Source organism: Peromyscus californicus, unplaced genomic scaffold, assembly GCF_007827085.1.
Source record: "Peromyscus californicus insignis strain IS unplaced genomic scaffold, ASM782708v3 Scaffold_6__1_contigs__length_162567912, whole genome shotgun sequence".
Classification (NCBI taxonomy): Eukaryota; Metazoa; Chordata; class Mammalia; order Rodentia; family Cricetidae; genus Peromyscus; species Peromyscus californicus.
This window is the reverse complement of record NW_026294584.1, coordinates 55,931,348-55,946,901: the sequence shown is the minus strand read 5'-3', so window position 1 is coordinate 55,946,901 and position 15,554 is coordinate 55,931,348. Positions and strand designations below refer to the sequence as shown.

General features: G+C 40.8%; 1 protein-coding gene across 8 annotated transcripts in view; it reads left to right on the top strand.

Annotated features, from left to right (window-relative positions):
- The window catches only part of Tpk1 (thiamin pyrophosphokinase 1), a 321,619-nt gene extending 308,364 nt beyond the window's left edge, over positions 1–13,255 (top strand). For all 8 annotated transcript variants that reach the window (XM_052719170.1, XM_052719165.1, XM_052719167.1 and 5 more), the window contains one exon: positions 11,241–13,255. In XM_052719170.1, coding sequence (XP_052575130.1) covers positions 11,241–11,359 — 119 coding nt within the window. In that variant the 3' untranslated portion in view covers positions 11,360–13,255. The remainder of the gene's footprint in view (positions 1–11,240) is intronic.
- The last annotated feature ends 2,299 nt before the right edge of the window (positions 13,256–15,554 follow it).

The following is a 15,554-nucleotide window of genomic DNA, read 5'->3' as shown; positions in this document are numbered from 1 at the left end:
GACTGTCCTTTTTGTCTCATAGACCCTGTGGGCTTTTCTTTATTTCTTCAAGGAGCTCTGATTAACCGCCAGAGAGGCTGACCTGAATAGAATACACTATTAATATAACATATTGGGGAATGTATTTCAACAAAGAAACAGGTTTTTTTTGCTTATTTTAGGCAGATCTAAACATTTGAAAGTACTGATCTTGGAAGACAGTTCCAAACTAGAATACTTAGTTTTAATTCCTCCAAGTTGCAGAGCTCTTCTGGTCTAATTGTGTTTTTTGATAGCAAGCTTTGTTGAACTAAAAAAGTAAAAATTGAAAAATAAAATATTAAAAGGGAAAAAAATAAGGGAGCATCTGAAACCCCCAAGCATCTTCCAGGCCTCATCCAAGGGTGTGTAGATGTGTGACTGCTGAGTCCGGAGATGACGGGAGGGCCGTGTGACTGCTGAGAGGGGAGGGTGTGTAGATGTGTGACTGCTGAGAGGGGAGGGTGTGTCTTCCTTGCTTTCATGCATTTCATGATTCCTCCTTAGGCTAAGGGTAGAGTGCTCACCTGAGGAAGTGTCCAGTGGTCAGGGTTTAGGGGGATAAATTTCAGAAGGAAAGCCCAATGTGACTATTACCAGAGGCATGCATAAGAACAAGTTTCATTCACCATTGACCCAGCGTCGGGAGTTCTGGATAACACAGGTTCATTTCCAGGCCCTTTACATCCAAGCATGAGCAGAGGTTGCCCTTGGACGGCTTCTGTGTGCCGACAACAGACTCATTGCGTCATCCAGGCTGTGTGCTCGCTCTTCTCAACTTTCTCTAAGATGCCAAATCTCAAGTCCACAACCCCTGTCTGGATCTGATGAGTTTTTCTTCAATTCACATTCATCTTAATGCAAACCAGTGAGCATTTCACAGACATGGCACTGGCTGAGGTCAGAGGGAAGCAGGTGAAGAGAAGGCAGTGCTTCCCTGGAGCTCCCTGGCCTTCCCTCCAGCCTTTTCCTGAGGACCAGCACATCTTCCCACATGACTAGAGTTCCGTTCGCCACTACCCTAAAGTATATATAGCACTGACAGGACAGCACCCAGACCATGCAGACAGTTTCCAGTTGTCTAATTGCTTTTTCCAAGTTTTTGAAATATGAGACCTACTTTTAAAAAGTCACGTATTGTCTGTAATTGGCATGCCTGTTTACTCTGTCAACCAGAGAAGTCCCTCCACTAATTTGGGGGTTCATGACACTGACTATTTTGAGGCATCCTAGCAGCTAATTTCTTCACCCCGTGATCAGTATTTATCTGTTTCATTATCTGATTTTAGATTCAGGTCAAGCAGTTTAGAGCAAAAGCAATACCTACACGGAACTGCATCCCTCCTTAGCATCAGCTCAGGAGGCACGTGGCCACTGTTTGTCCTTTCTTACTGATGCTGCTTGATCATTGATCATCTGGCTGAGATCTGAAAGTGCCCAGATCTGACTATTCCCTTTGTTCTTCTGAAATTGAAAACAACATGGGAGTGGCACTTTGATTCTGTGTGATCAGCCGCTCCCCAGCATCATTTCCGCTGGTGATGTAGCACTAATGGCTTCTGCCTGACCCAGTTATTACACTGCTTGCTGCAGAACAGTGACTTTCTGTCATTCCTTAGAGTTGACACTCTTCTCTAAAGAAATGTTCTTCTCCCCTTCTGCCTTTGGGGATTCTTTCTGTTACGAAATGCATTGTAATGCATTTTCCTCAGTAGTCTTCTCTATCTCAAATTGTCCCAGCAACTCTGTCCTTTTGACATGTCTAAATGGGTTTTGGATCATTTTCTTATTTTTGCAGCAGCATGTTTCAGGCTCACCAGGTACTTTTTCTGCCCTAAACTAGGATTTTAAATAGTCAGCTTCTAATACAAAGTATGTTCTAGAGAGGGAACCAAGTCATTTTCAACCAGACAAAGAACTATTAATTCAATCACTGTAAGATGAAGAATGGGAGAGTGCTACAGGCTAGGAAAGGAGCTACAAGTTCAGACTGTATGGATCCAATTTTCAGAGAAAAGACTAGATTTGTTCCTGGAGGGAACAAAAAATTTTCCATGAAAATGGGAAATTCATGACTTATTGAAGGACTATGGAGTTGCATAGAATGGCTGGTAAGTAGGTAAGAAATAGCCAGGTGATAGGGAGTCCTAACCACTATGCCAACATACGTGGATAGGTCCAGGGGGGTATGTTGCTTTGTTTTCATTTGATAGTTACCCCATTGCCCATTAGGGTCCATCATTAGTTATTCTTTCCCATAGGAGTGGCATGATTAGAGGTGAGGAAGAAGGATAAGGAGGAGAGACGGTGGTTTTAAAGGAATATAAGTAGATTATCTGCCACAAGCTCAGGCAGTGCTCGACTGTTTTATCAGCCTTACCAGATACAGGGTATGTTCTCTTGAAACTTTTAGATTTGGTTTGCTTAAAGTTTTACTTTTCAGTAGTCTTCCTACATTTTCTTGTAGGTATTCCTCAGCCTAAAGGGCGGTGAACTCAGCCCTCAGGAATGAACATGTTGAGAGTTAAGTATCTGTTGACCTATTCATAAGGCTTAATCATCTGAAATAACTTAGCTTACACCAAGTGTCATGTGCTTTTAATAACCTGCCATGTGAGCCTGAATATTTATGTGTGGAATGATAATCAGGATCTATGTAATCAAACCAAGAGACACTGTTCCCTGGTGTGACAGATGACTGCGTCCATCCTGTCTTGTCACTTTTACTAAAACATGAGAACCTTAGGTGCAGAGACATTTGATCCCTGGTAGTGGCTGCATTCAAACTCTAAGAAATGCCATTATCCCTCCATGCTGGCTGGTCTCAGGTCTACCATGAGTACCATATAGTGAGGTTCTCAAGCCCCTTCTATAAGATGGCACAGTATTTGCACACTATCTATACATACCTTTCATACACTTTAAGTAAGCTTGACTCTTCACAACAAGGTATCGATTGCTTGTCATATCTTTTATAACGTAAATGCAATGTAAATAGTTTCTATACTGTACTCTTCAAGAAATAATTGTAAGAAAAAAATGATCTGTATATGTCCAGGACAGACACAGATGTCTTTTCCCAGATATATCAACCCACAGATGTAGGCCTTATGTATTTAGAAGACTGTATCTAGAAAACAAACAAAGGCATACATATACATGACCAAGGTAGGACCCAAAATAACTTTAAGTATTTCACAGAAACTAGCTTAGAAAAGGTATGAGTTTACTTCATTCTACTCAGCCAGCTAGATGCTAATCACTTGCACGAAGGCATTTGATAACTGCTTAAATCAGTATGTCTCTCTCTTCTGATTTTAAGAGGCAATCCTAACATGTTCTTTCAGTAGAATAGCCAGAGAAAACAAAATGAAGAGAATTTTTCCTGAGTACTTATTTTATGTTAGAAATCAGATCCTGTATTCTATATACCATGCCTGTGAAGTAGGGATTATTATTCACATTCTGCAGTTAAGGAAACTGAGACCACAGTAAATAACTCAGTTCACTAAGTTAGTGAATGAGAGAGCTGAGCTCTGTTTGAACTTGGGTCTACCCTTCTGTCCTCCCCATGAAGGACCTGTTATTTTGACAGAAAGATGCTTTTTCTCTCTCTACAAGCTCCTGGTTCTCATCATTACCCCTGGGACAGAAGGTGAAAATGCCTATGAGAATGTTTCTTGTATTTCTGAGATCTAGTTTTCTACAATACAAAAGCCAAAAGTTAGGCTCTGGCTCTACCAATGCCCTAACATACCTCCTGTGAATAGGAACAGTCTTTGTTGTCAGGCCTGCCAAACAACCTGCCATCAGTACAGATGAGGACTACAGCTTGAAAAGAATAGAAGAGATGCAAGATTTACATTTAGACAAAGACCAAGCCTAGGTCCTGTGGTTTCTAGTAGTCCTGTTGTGTATTTGATTCTTGTCCTTTGTTAAAAGCAGGACTTCATCTGAATGACTGGTTGACTACAGCAGCTGTGTGTGGCTCACTGTACTCTGCAGTCCAGAGAGAGAACTCTCTGAACTTGAGTCTCAACTATCTAAAAGCTCAGCCCCGTTTTATACAAGTTCTCCAGTGTGAAAAGAAGAAAGCGGTTTTTCTCCAGTATAGATGAAGCTTGCTCCTTCTGCCAGTGTCTTTTTCAGAGTGAGCACCCCTAATCTAAAGATCCAGAGTGCTCCATGATATAAAACTTGTTGTCTGCACACAGGACACCATCAGTGGACAATCTCATGCCTGTCCTTGTGTGACAGGCAACAGTCAAAACACAATCACTAAATAAGAAACAAAGTTAACATTAGCTTGTGTGTACACAGTGTTAATGACTTGAGCTCTGTCCTCAATGTAACATTATATATTCAAATACTCTGAATCTGTAACATTTATAATATCATGTGTCATAGATAAGGGATGTGCTCCACCTCTTCTTTATTCCTAGATTGGCCCTCAGATGTTTGGGGGTGAGGGGACTCTAGTCATAACCCAAAAGGTCTTTCAAATTTTTTCTGTGAAGATTTTATTGTGGTATTCAAAACTGTGGTTTTCTTAAAATGACAGTAAATTTGTTGGGTTTTTTTTTTAGTTCTTATTAATTTATATTAATAATACATAATGATGTGTTTCATGATGGCATTGCTACATGGTTATAATTTATTTTGATTATACTCTTTCATTACCTTTTCTCAACCCCCTCTAACTCCACCTGCTCCCCTTCCTCTTCCCAGTTCATCCCTTTCTACTTTCCTGTCTTTCGTGAGTGAGTGTGTGTGTGTGTGTGTGTGTGTGTGTGTGTGTGTGTGTGTGTGTATGTGTGTGTGTGTTGAATTTTATTAGGTTGTTGACATGGCCATGATGAGATGTAATCTGCAGAAGGCTAGTGTAGTCACTTTCATAAAATAATCACTCAGAGGCTTAATATTAATTATAAACTGTTTGTTCTGTGGCTCAGGCTTATTGCTAGCTAGCTATTACATCTTAAATTAACCTATTTCTATTCATCTTTGTATCACCACATGTCTCATGTTCCTATTACATCCTGCTCCCCTGGCAGCTCGCAGCATCTCCCCTGACTCCACCTTTCTTTTCCCTGTGTCTTTGCTTGGATTTCCTGCTTGTCTATAACCTGTCTTGCCATAGGCCAATGCAGCTTCTTTATTAACAAATGGTAGCCACACATATTCACAGCATACAGAAAGACCATCCCGCAGCACTTCCCTTTTTCTATCTAATCTAAAAGGAAGGTTTTAACTTTAACATAGTAAAATTACATATAACAAAACAGTTACAATACCTAGCCTATTTGTATTTGGCAAAATTAAAGAAAATATTCTAATACCTATCTTATATTTGTGAGTCTAAAGTTTGATATCTAATTTACCTTTTATCATAACCAAGGAAAACTATAATTATAACTATCTAGTCTTCAATTCCATCAAAGACCCCAGAAGGATATATATAACAATATCTGAGTAAACAGGAAGTGCATTGCAAGCAACTTCCAAAATTCTAGAAATGACAGCGACATCTGGCTGCCTGGACAGTTACCCAAAGTTCCTGTGTAGCATTGGGGCATCTATCTTCAGCCTGCAGGCCTGGAGTCTCTGGCATACTTTCAGTGAAGCAGGAAATTTGAAAGACTGTTCCGCCTATTGGCAAAGTTCATCAGTTGCTTTCCTCTGTGTCCTGAAAAATGTCTGACAGTTTCTTCTGTGAAGTAGGAACTGAAGGACCATCTCACCTTGTTTTGGCAAAATTTAGTGGTCACTTTCCTATGGCCCTGCATGTCTAGTTTATACAACATATTGTCAAGCAGTCCAGGCAAGAGCAGTTTCCTGCCCAAATGGCTAGCGTTTTCCACATTGTAAGCAAACTCCATAAGGAGTTTCCTTGATCCCCATCATCCTCTTTGAAGTAATTGGTGCTGACAGGAGCAGATATGTCTCACTGTCCAGAAAAGTCTAAGCTCTTAAAACATTTTTAATGCCATATTCTGTAGGTCTTTGAAGATTATCTGTCTAATTGAAATATATCTTTGTATACCTAAAAATCCATGACTATAAGTTTGATTATCATAGATGACTATTAATCTGTATTTCTTAATGCTGTATTACAATTTTAAATGAGTTGCATAAACTTAATACCTTAAGCAAGAGTAGAAATAAACATATAGTATAACAAAATTGACCTTAAATTTGTATTAATAAACCCAAATCCATACCAATATAAAGTATTTTGAGATTAACAGTTGTTTTTTTGTATTAAAGTAGATTCAATAATCTGCCTTTTTCACCATTTCTATATCACATCCCCCTTTAAATATAAACAAACATTTATAAACAATATTTTGGGAATTTAGGCATAGCTTTCTATACTACTTCCTGCTAATTGGGGGCACTAACAATCATATGGGGATCCTGAGAAAATTTAGGATTATGGTCAAGCTTGACTGGAGTAGTCTGTGAGGCTGCATCATCTCAGCCAGTTGCTTTGAAGCTGTTCTGGATGTTGGATCATCTGGGCCATTGCTCCCATTGAAGACCTATGATGATATATTGAGTCCCCCAATATACTGTGTCCCCCAATAAAATTTATCTGAGGATCAGAGGAAAAAGCCAACCACTATAGTAAACATAGAAGTCAGGCAATGGTAGCACATGCCTTTAATCCTGTCACTCAGGAGGCAGGAATCTGTCTGGATCTCTGTGATTTCAAGGCCACACTGGGAACAGAGCCAGGCATGGTGGCACACGCCTTAAATTCCAACAATAGTTAACCATGGAGGTTTGAAGACCTGTACAGACAGACAGGAAGTGACAGAGCTGGGCAGGAAGAGAAAGTGGTGTAGCTGGACGGAGACAGCAAATGATATAGCAGAACAGAAAGGCATATAGGCATGGGTATACAGGAAGTAGGTCTCTCTCTTTGCAGACTAAGGTGTCGGTGAGGTAAGGTTAGCTTGTGGCTTTTCCTATTCCTCTGAACTCTCAGGTTTTCACCTCTATATCTGACTCTTTGGTTTTTATTTAGCACTTCATCTACAGAGACTTCTCGGCAGTGAGTCTTCCTTGATGGAACCATAATAACCTGGAAGGAATCTACAGCTTCTCATCTTCTGTGGGAACAAAAGCAGAACCTCTTTTCTAAAGCAACATATCCTTAGACCCAAATTTTGAAGTCAAGATGCCTTTAAAATATATATATATATATATATATATATATATATATATATATGTTGGTTTAGCTTAGCAGCCCCCACAATCAAATGTCTCTCTGCAGTTTAAAAAAAATCTCAAATACAACACAACAAGATACAGTATCCAGACTCTCTGTGTATTTTCCATCTTTATGTGGCTTTTTTTTAAATTACTCTAGTTCTTTTTTAAGGACTTCCTCTATCCTTTTCTTTTCTCAACCAAGCCTACATATATTTTTAAACACACTGTAACCCATTTAGAAGTTTTTTCCATCTGAATATGTTTTATTGTGTATCTGTAATAATTTTCGTTTTTTAATTTATTTATTTTATTAAGAAATTTATTCATTTTACATACCAACCACAGATCCCCCTCTCATCCCTCCTCCTGGTCCCCCCAGCCTTCCCTCACCATCCCACCCTCATCCCCCTCCTCAGAAAAGGTAAGGCCTCCCATGGGGAGTCAGCAAAGCCTGGTACATTCAGTTGAGGCAGATCCAAGCCCTTCCCTTCTGTATCAAGTCTGTGCAAGGTGTTCCACCATAGGTAATGCACTCCAAAAAGCCAGCTTATGCACCAGGGATAGAACCTGATTCCACTGCCAGGGGCCCCATAAACATACCAAGCCACACAACTGTCTCGCTTATGCTCATGAACTTTAGACCAACAGCTGTGAAGCCTGCATAGGACCATAATCATTTTCTGACCATTGCTTTAAACTGCAGCGTGGTTAGGACCAGGTGATGGTCCTGGCTTCTTGCTCCGCCCGCTCAGCTTTTCACCATGGTGCAGGTACCAATGAGGCATGCTTACCTCTCCAATTCTGGGAAGCAGTATTAAGCAGCATGCTTGTGTTTTTAAGCCCATGGCTGTGTTCTCAAGCCTGCAGGCAGCAGCTAGGAGAAGACTCTTTGTATCACAGCCCATGAGAGACCACAGGAGTCCACCATGTTGCCACTGAAGCCCACCATAGCCAGGGGAAGGGTCTCTGTACCACAGGCCATAATGAGACTTGAACCAGAAAGCTGTTCTGGGCTCCATTTTAGAACCTCTTTTTTTTAAGCTCTCAGGTTTAATGTGGAAATTCTTAACAAAGGTCTGGGTGCCAATTGTAGACTAAAGTCCCACCCAACCCCTCCCAGGCAGGCTAGGCTCTATACTAGTGACTGCATTATTGAAGAAAATGTCTCCCTATCCCAATCAAGGATAAATCCTCAGGAAGGCGTAGGTCCTCGTGAGCCCCTCCCCTGTCTGTGGTTTAAGTGTTGATGGACTCAAATTTGTGCAGTCTTTACAAGTAATGTGTTAAAGAGAGAAGTGGCCATACCATGCCCAGAAGACACAGTCCCACAACAACTACACTCTTCATCCTCCAGCTCTTGCTTTCTTCCTACCCTTTCTTCCATGAAGTTCCCTGAGCCTTGGAGGGGCTGACATAGATGCCCCATCACAGGCTGAGCAATAAACCATCGACTCATTCTCAGCATGCTGACCAATTATAAGCCTCTGCAGTAACCACCACCCAAAGAAGACAACAACACTAATCTATAGGCTCAGACTAAGTATTGAGAAGGCAATTTGACATGCAGAGTATGTTCACTTAGCAATACAATAGCAGTAGGTCCCACTCAGGCCTATGACCTTATAAGTTTAAATGGACTGTTCTTTGTTTCAGATTATTCATTTTAGTTTCTACTCTCAGTTTACGTTCTGTAAGCTGGGAGATTATCAAACATAAGTGTTGCTGTTAATTAGCTGTTGTTGCAATAGCAAATATAGAATAAAACCTAATTTATAGTTGCCTTGTTCACTAAAATATTTTCTGAAAAGATTTTGTGCCTGTGTGTCCTGCCCAACACAGCCATTTCAATTCTTTGCTCATTTGAAAACTAATTCAAATGCATCATACCTTAGAAAAATAAAGGTGTATGGTGTGGTTTCCTACCTCTGAAAGCCTGGAATTCTTAGCCCTTGGAAAATCAGAAAGGAATTAATGCATCGCTGTCAACCACAGCAACATTTCTATACTGTTAGCCTTTGAGCTCAGTTAAAACTAGGTTTGGTTTCCAGACTTTCAATACATTGTGTCAATTTCAGGTGACTGTGTGACTTGGGTCTTCACTCTAGAGATTCCTCTCTGAAATTAGCAGCACTTCTAAGGAACCCTCTTTTGCCCTTGTGATTAACTAAATGACATCAAAAGTCCACACTGCCCCCAAAACAAAGATTATAAAGCTGTGTACCCCTAGTTCTGAGATGAGTCTAAGGAAGCCACTGGTGGGGGGAACAGTCTTATATAAAGCAAGATATCATCTAGAGTTAGCAAGTTGACTGTTATAAACTCCACCATGACCCCCACCCAAACTCCACTATCCACATCATGCAACAGTGTCTGGATCTGCAAATACTGATGTGTATATCCCCTTCATTTAGAAACCGTATGTCTCAAAGTTGCAGTTCTGGAGACAGGAGCTTCTTACAGTACACTGCATATTACAGTAGTGTTCATAGGAAAGTTACTCTGCCTTCCTGGATAGTTCTATTTTATGGCTTCTTGTTTGCATTGGTAAAGACGTTGACAACTACAAAACGCAAATAACATAAATTTTAATTAAAAAAAAAAACATGTTCAGTGGTAATGCTTCCTCTATGTTAACTTGCAATGCTGTTACTGGGAATTTCAATTGCATTTTCAAGATATCCTAAGGAAGACAGCAGGCCCCCTCTAGTGGAGAGTGAGCCTTATAACTGAACTATTTCCCTCAAGCATGAACTACTTAGATTCTGAAGGAAAGGGCAGTTTCTACTTCACATTGGTTTATGTTTCTCGTCACATTTTAACCAAGAAAATCCTGTTAGTCAAAGGATATTTGCAGGAGAGTCATTTTAAGTCACATTGGTGAAATGAAGTGTTCTGAGTAAGCAAGGCAGAAAGAAGGTGCTGACTCGTGCCAAGGTGCTAACTTGTTAAGAAGTAAAATACATATTTACATGTGTGACCTGTGAGATGTATAAATATCCTGTGGTAGTTTGAATGTAATTGGCCCCCATAGGCTCATAGGGAGTGGTACTATTAGGAGGTGTGGCTTTGTTGGAGGAGGTGTGGCCTTGCTGTAGGAAGTGTGTCACTGTGGAGGTGGATCTTGAGGTCTAAAGCCATGCCCATTGTGTCAGTTCACTTCATGTTGCCTGAAAAAGATGTAGGAATCTCAGCTCCTTCTCCAGCACCATGTCTGCCTGCATGCTGCCATGTCCCACCATGATAATAATAGACTGAACCTCTGAACTGTTAAATGTTTTCCTTTACAAAAGGTGCCATAGTCATGGTGTCTAGTCACAGCAATAGAAACCCTAACTAAGACATACACAAACTATATAAGTCAAACTTACGCCTTCACTCGAGTAGTTAAGTAGCTTGAAGGATAGTCTTATCTCTTGCCTTCATCTTGAGCTAAGTCTGTAACTTGTACGATATTGCACATCTGAAAGTCAGCTTTGACCTTTGTGTTCCCATTAACTTTCCAGAATATAAGCCATGCTCAAAGTGGCATTTCTTTATGAGTCAAAAATAATGACCCAAACTCCATGCTTTTTTAGGTTTCTAGTTTTCTGTCCCCATATGATTTGTACTGTGCCTTATGGAGTTTAATGGTTTTATAAAATGTTATTTCTATACTATCAAAAAATAAAACTTACCCAGGCAAGCAAGAAAGTAAATGGCACATTACAGATAAGTGTTTTGGGTTTAGAATTAGTAAAGAAAAGTGGGGAGGCTAATCAATCCATTATCTATAATAAGGTATAGGCCAAATGGTGAATGATACAATGACAAGTTCTGAGAATGGGTAGAGAACATTGTAGAGACACTTTGTTTTAAAACCCTACACCATGTGTTTCCTCCACTCTGCTTTTAAAGTATAAAATCTATCAAAGAATATGCTCAATTGTGTCATTGTAGCTGTTGATGAACTTGGTCTACACTGTGAAAAGTTTTTTTCATTAATCTGTTTCTCTTTTTTCCCACAGCAAATGATGTGCTTGCCTTTGGAACACTGGTCAGTACTTCTAACACCTACGATGGATCTGGGGTTGTGACTGTGGAAACTGATCACCCGCTTCTCTGGACCATGGCCATCAAAAGCTAACCTAGAGTGTGGTGTCCATCATGTGCCTCTGCCTTCCCTTATCTGCCCAGTGGCTCTTGCTCACCATGAATAATCACCTAGGTGTGCAGAAATCTAAACTTCCCCATAGGAAGGCCTGGGCTCTCAAAATGTTGGGGATTAGGGTACAGCTGAGGAGAGGAGCGCTTGCTACACAGGGGCAAGATTTGACCCTGAACACCACAAAATAGAGATGTTGGTGTTTAAACATTCTAGTCATGCTATAAATGATATCTCAATTTTATATTGAGGGAAAATTATGTTCCATCAAAGTAAATAGGCTTTATTATACCCTATTGAAAAAGCTAATGTAGATCATTACATTATATAATTCAGTTCCGATCATTGTAATTAATAAGTCCATTTACCTTAAAATTCTTTTTTAATTTTGAAGCACCAAAAACTGTTGTCAGTGTTGCCTTGGAGTCTAGCACTTCCTTAAATGCCTGCCAACGAGGGCTGCCGACCTCTGAGTATCCCCTCCTAGCATTGGCTCCCTCTCTATAATGTGAATATACAGATCTTCTTCCAGAGTGCTGGGATTGAATGGCGCCATTTCACTTCGACATGATATTTTAAAAGATAAGAATCCTTGACTTACTTCTTAGATTTGAAAGCAAGCAGTTACATGGGCTATGGGTAAATAAATGAAAAGTGGTAATTCATGATTCCCTCATACATTAACCCCTCAAAACTTAAAAGTAATCACTCTGAGCTTTAGAAATGCAGAGATCCTTATGAAAATCATGACAAACTCAAGAAATTTGTGTAGAGGATTCTTAATCCTAAAAATTCAGTCACTTTTAACATGCCTCACACTAAAAAAAATGCACTATTAATTCAGGGACCATACATTTCCTGACATCAGCAGAAAATGAGTGTACCTATGGAGATAAATGAGCACAGCCTGCTGAGGAAGTCATCCCAATGTGGTGATATTGTGTTTCCCCAAAAATATTGTGCACCCTAATAAACTTATCTGGGATCAGAGAACAGAGCAGCCACTAGATATAGAAGCCAGAAAATGGTGGCACACACACCTTTAATCCTAGCATTCCAGAGGCAGAGATCTGTCTGGATCTCTGTGAGTTCAAAGCCACACTGGAAACAGCCAGGCATGGTGACTCACACCTTTAATCCCAGAAAGTGATGGCAGAAAGCAAAAAGGTATATAAGGCGTGAGGACCAGGAACTAGAGCTGGTTAAGCTTTTAGGCTTTTGAGTAGCAGTTCAGCTGAGATTCATTCTGGATGAGGACTCAGAGGATTCCAGTCTGAAGAAACAGGATCAGTTGAGGAATTGGTGAGGTGAGGCTGTGGCTTGTTCTGCTTCTCTGATCTTCCAGCATTCACCCCAATACCAGGCCCTTGTTTTTATTAATAGGACCTTTTAAGATTCGTGCTACGTCCCAGCCCACCACGTACCTGGGTCCTGAACCCCATCTAGCTGTAGAGTGGAAAGGTTGTAATCATTGCGTAGGAAAGAACCACAGATCCAAACTCTAATGCTAACATGTTGCAGTTGGAGAGCAGATAATACTAACTTAGCATATGCTTGCTGGTGCATTAAAATGTACTCATGTTTCTTTCATGCTCGCCTCTACTCATCTTCCTATCCTCTCCTAGCCCATTGGTTAAACTACATCTTGCCAAACAACCCATGACTTAAGGACAGCCTGCCCACCATGTTACGTTAACCATGACTATGTCACTGTCTTCCTGGTGCTACAATAGTTTGAGGCTTAAAACATACAGAGAAAGAAAAGAGATCAGTTGAACCAATGCCAAGTTCTGAACAGAAATTGTTAGAATTATTGTTATTATTTATGCATATATGATACTGAAATCTGGATGTCAAATAAAAAGTTATTAAAGTGCATGTCTATAGTGGTTTTCTAAGAAAATGTTCAATTTTATCACTTGTATTTCATTATGACCCATCTCTCATAATCAGTGTTTCTGCTCAAAGGGTTAACTAAAGATGCATAATTCATAATGAAATCTCACATCTGATTTCAAACAGCAATCCAGTCACATTAAGTTCTCCCTCTGCCCTTTCCCCATGGACATTACTCTCCAGACGACCTGAACCAGTGATTTTCATTCCCTTGTTTTGGAGCCCTCTGGCTTTCTCTGTAAAGATAAGAATTGCTTGTCTTTCCTAGCCACTTTGTAGGAATTAGAAAAGACAAAAATGAAGACAACTTGTAGTATGGCTGCCTAGTTGCTGGAGAAAAGAAGCCAGTAGTGAACCGTGTGTCTTCTGTGGTGGAGAAAAGAAAGAGAACTGGTAGAGAAAGACATCTGAGGAGCAGCAAGAGATGAGACGGGACAGTTGAAGATCACATTGGTGCCAAGGTGACAGGCTCATGACTAGGACCTTCTGCATCCTCTCAGTACAAATGCAGAGCTCAGAGGTTCCATGCATCCCTTTCCTTCCCAACAGACAGATGCTATTCTGCCAGGGAGAGAGAAGCAGCCAAGCTCCTCCAGTGATTCAGCAAGACCTCCAGCTGCTGCCACGAACACTACTTACCACAAATGAAATTAGAAGAAGAGACAGAGCCAAAACTAGGCGTGCAGCATCTTCTTTACCACAACTCTCTACTCCATGCAAAGTAGAGGTCAGCCATGTCTCCATCTTCCAGTCTGTAGACTGCTGTATGTTCAAAACGAGAAGTGTATTCATTACATGCAAAAGACATGTGTCCATCATTTAAAAAATTTACTGTTAATGCGTGTCTTATTTAACCTGCAAGCATCTGTGTGTGTGTGGGTGTGTGTGTGTGTGTGTGTGTGTGTGTGTGTGTGTGTGTGTGCTTTAATGAAGCTTGGTAAACATGTAAACACTGGAGTGAGTTGGGTATAGATACTTAACCCAGACTATCACCTGTGAATCATGCCAGAAACATCAGATGACTACCTCAGGGATTCTCTCAAAGCAAAGGCCACCATCCCCAGGTCCTGCTGATAGCTGAAGAATAACTGCTTGCTGATGTTATAACTACCCCTGATTGTTCCTTGAAACTACATAAGGGCCGTCTCCCTCTTTATGTGCTATCCGACTCATCCAGACAAATTGTTTGCCTATTTTTTTTTTAATAGCAACAATATGAGCTGCAAATGATGAGGGCTCAGATACGTGGCTGAACGTCAACCCTCCAAGGAATTCCCTCTTAGCCCCTATTCAGGTCACACCCTGACCTGCAGCCTTTCCTTGTAATGGGAAAATGCAAGTTGGGCCTGCTAGGAAAGCTACTCATGCTTCTTGAACCTTGACTTAGATCGATTCCTTCCTTCCTTGATCAGCTTGCAGCTTCTGTCATCTACTGACTATTGCACAAATAGCACTGGGCTGCCCAAAGCACTGGCTTGGTCTGAGCCAACAGCAACAGCCGTCACCTTTGTAGTGACTGGAGTCACATGTGACTATGAGATGTTAGAGGGGAGTCGGGTGGAATCAGATGTGGGTCTGACAGAAGTATTCTGGGGAAAGGACAGAGCAGTTTTCACTGGGGTTGAAAACTAGGACTTCTACTCACAGAGAACAAGGAGGAGGTGCACATTGCTTGGGTGTTTTTGAAGCTACTATGCTGAGTTTGCCTCACGCATCTATGTGTGGAGTGCACCTCTCATCAGCTACCCCTGTGTGGAGCCAGCCTTGCTTACTCCTCCTGCTTACAGTCACAGCTCCCTGCACACGACTTGAACTGTTGAAATAGAGCGACACATAGATGGGATGTGATCGAGACTGGTGGCGTGCACCAAGTCAGCCAAGGAGGAGAACTGATTCTTCCTTCCTCCAAGGCACTGTGATTATTATGGTCTCAATGGTGACTTTCAAACTGTGTTTACCATGACCCACAAAGAATATTTACCTTATGACCCAGTCTGTAGAGAAACACACACACACACACACACACACACACACACACACTGAAACATGCAATATGTTCTACTTTTACCTTAAACTGAAAAGCAAGTGCCTTTGAAAAGCATACCTCAGCATAAAGTTGCTTTTAAAAACATACGAGTCTTACACTGAGATTACACTGATTTCTTAACTTTATGATGTTGATGTCACTTTTAAAATATATTTCTCTGTACAGATTAAAATTTAAGCCACAAGGCCAATTCCTTCCTAGGGAGTGTTTGTATAAGGGCTGGACAATAACTGG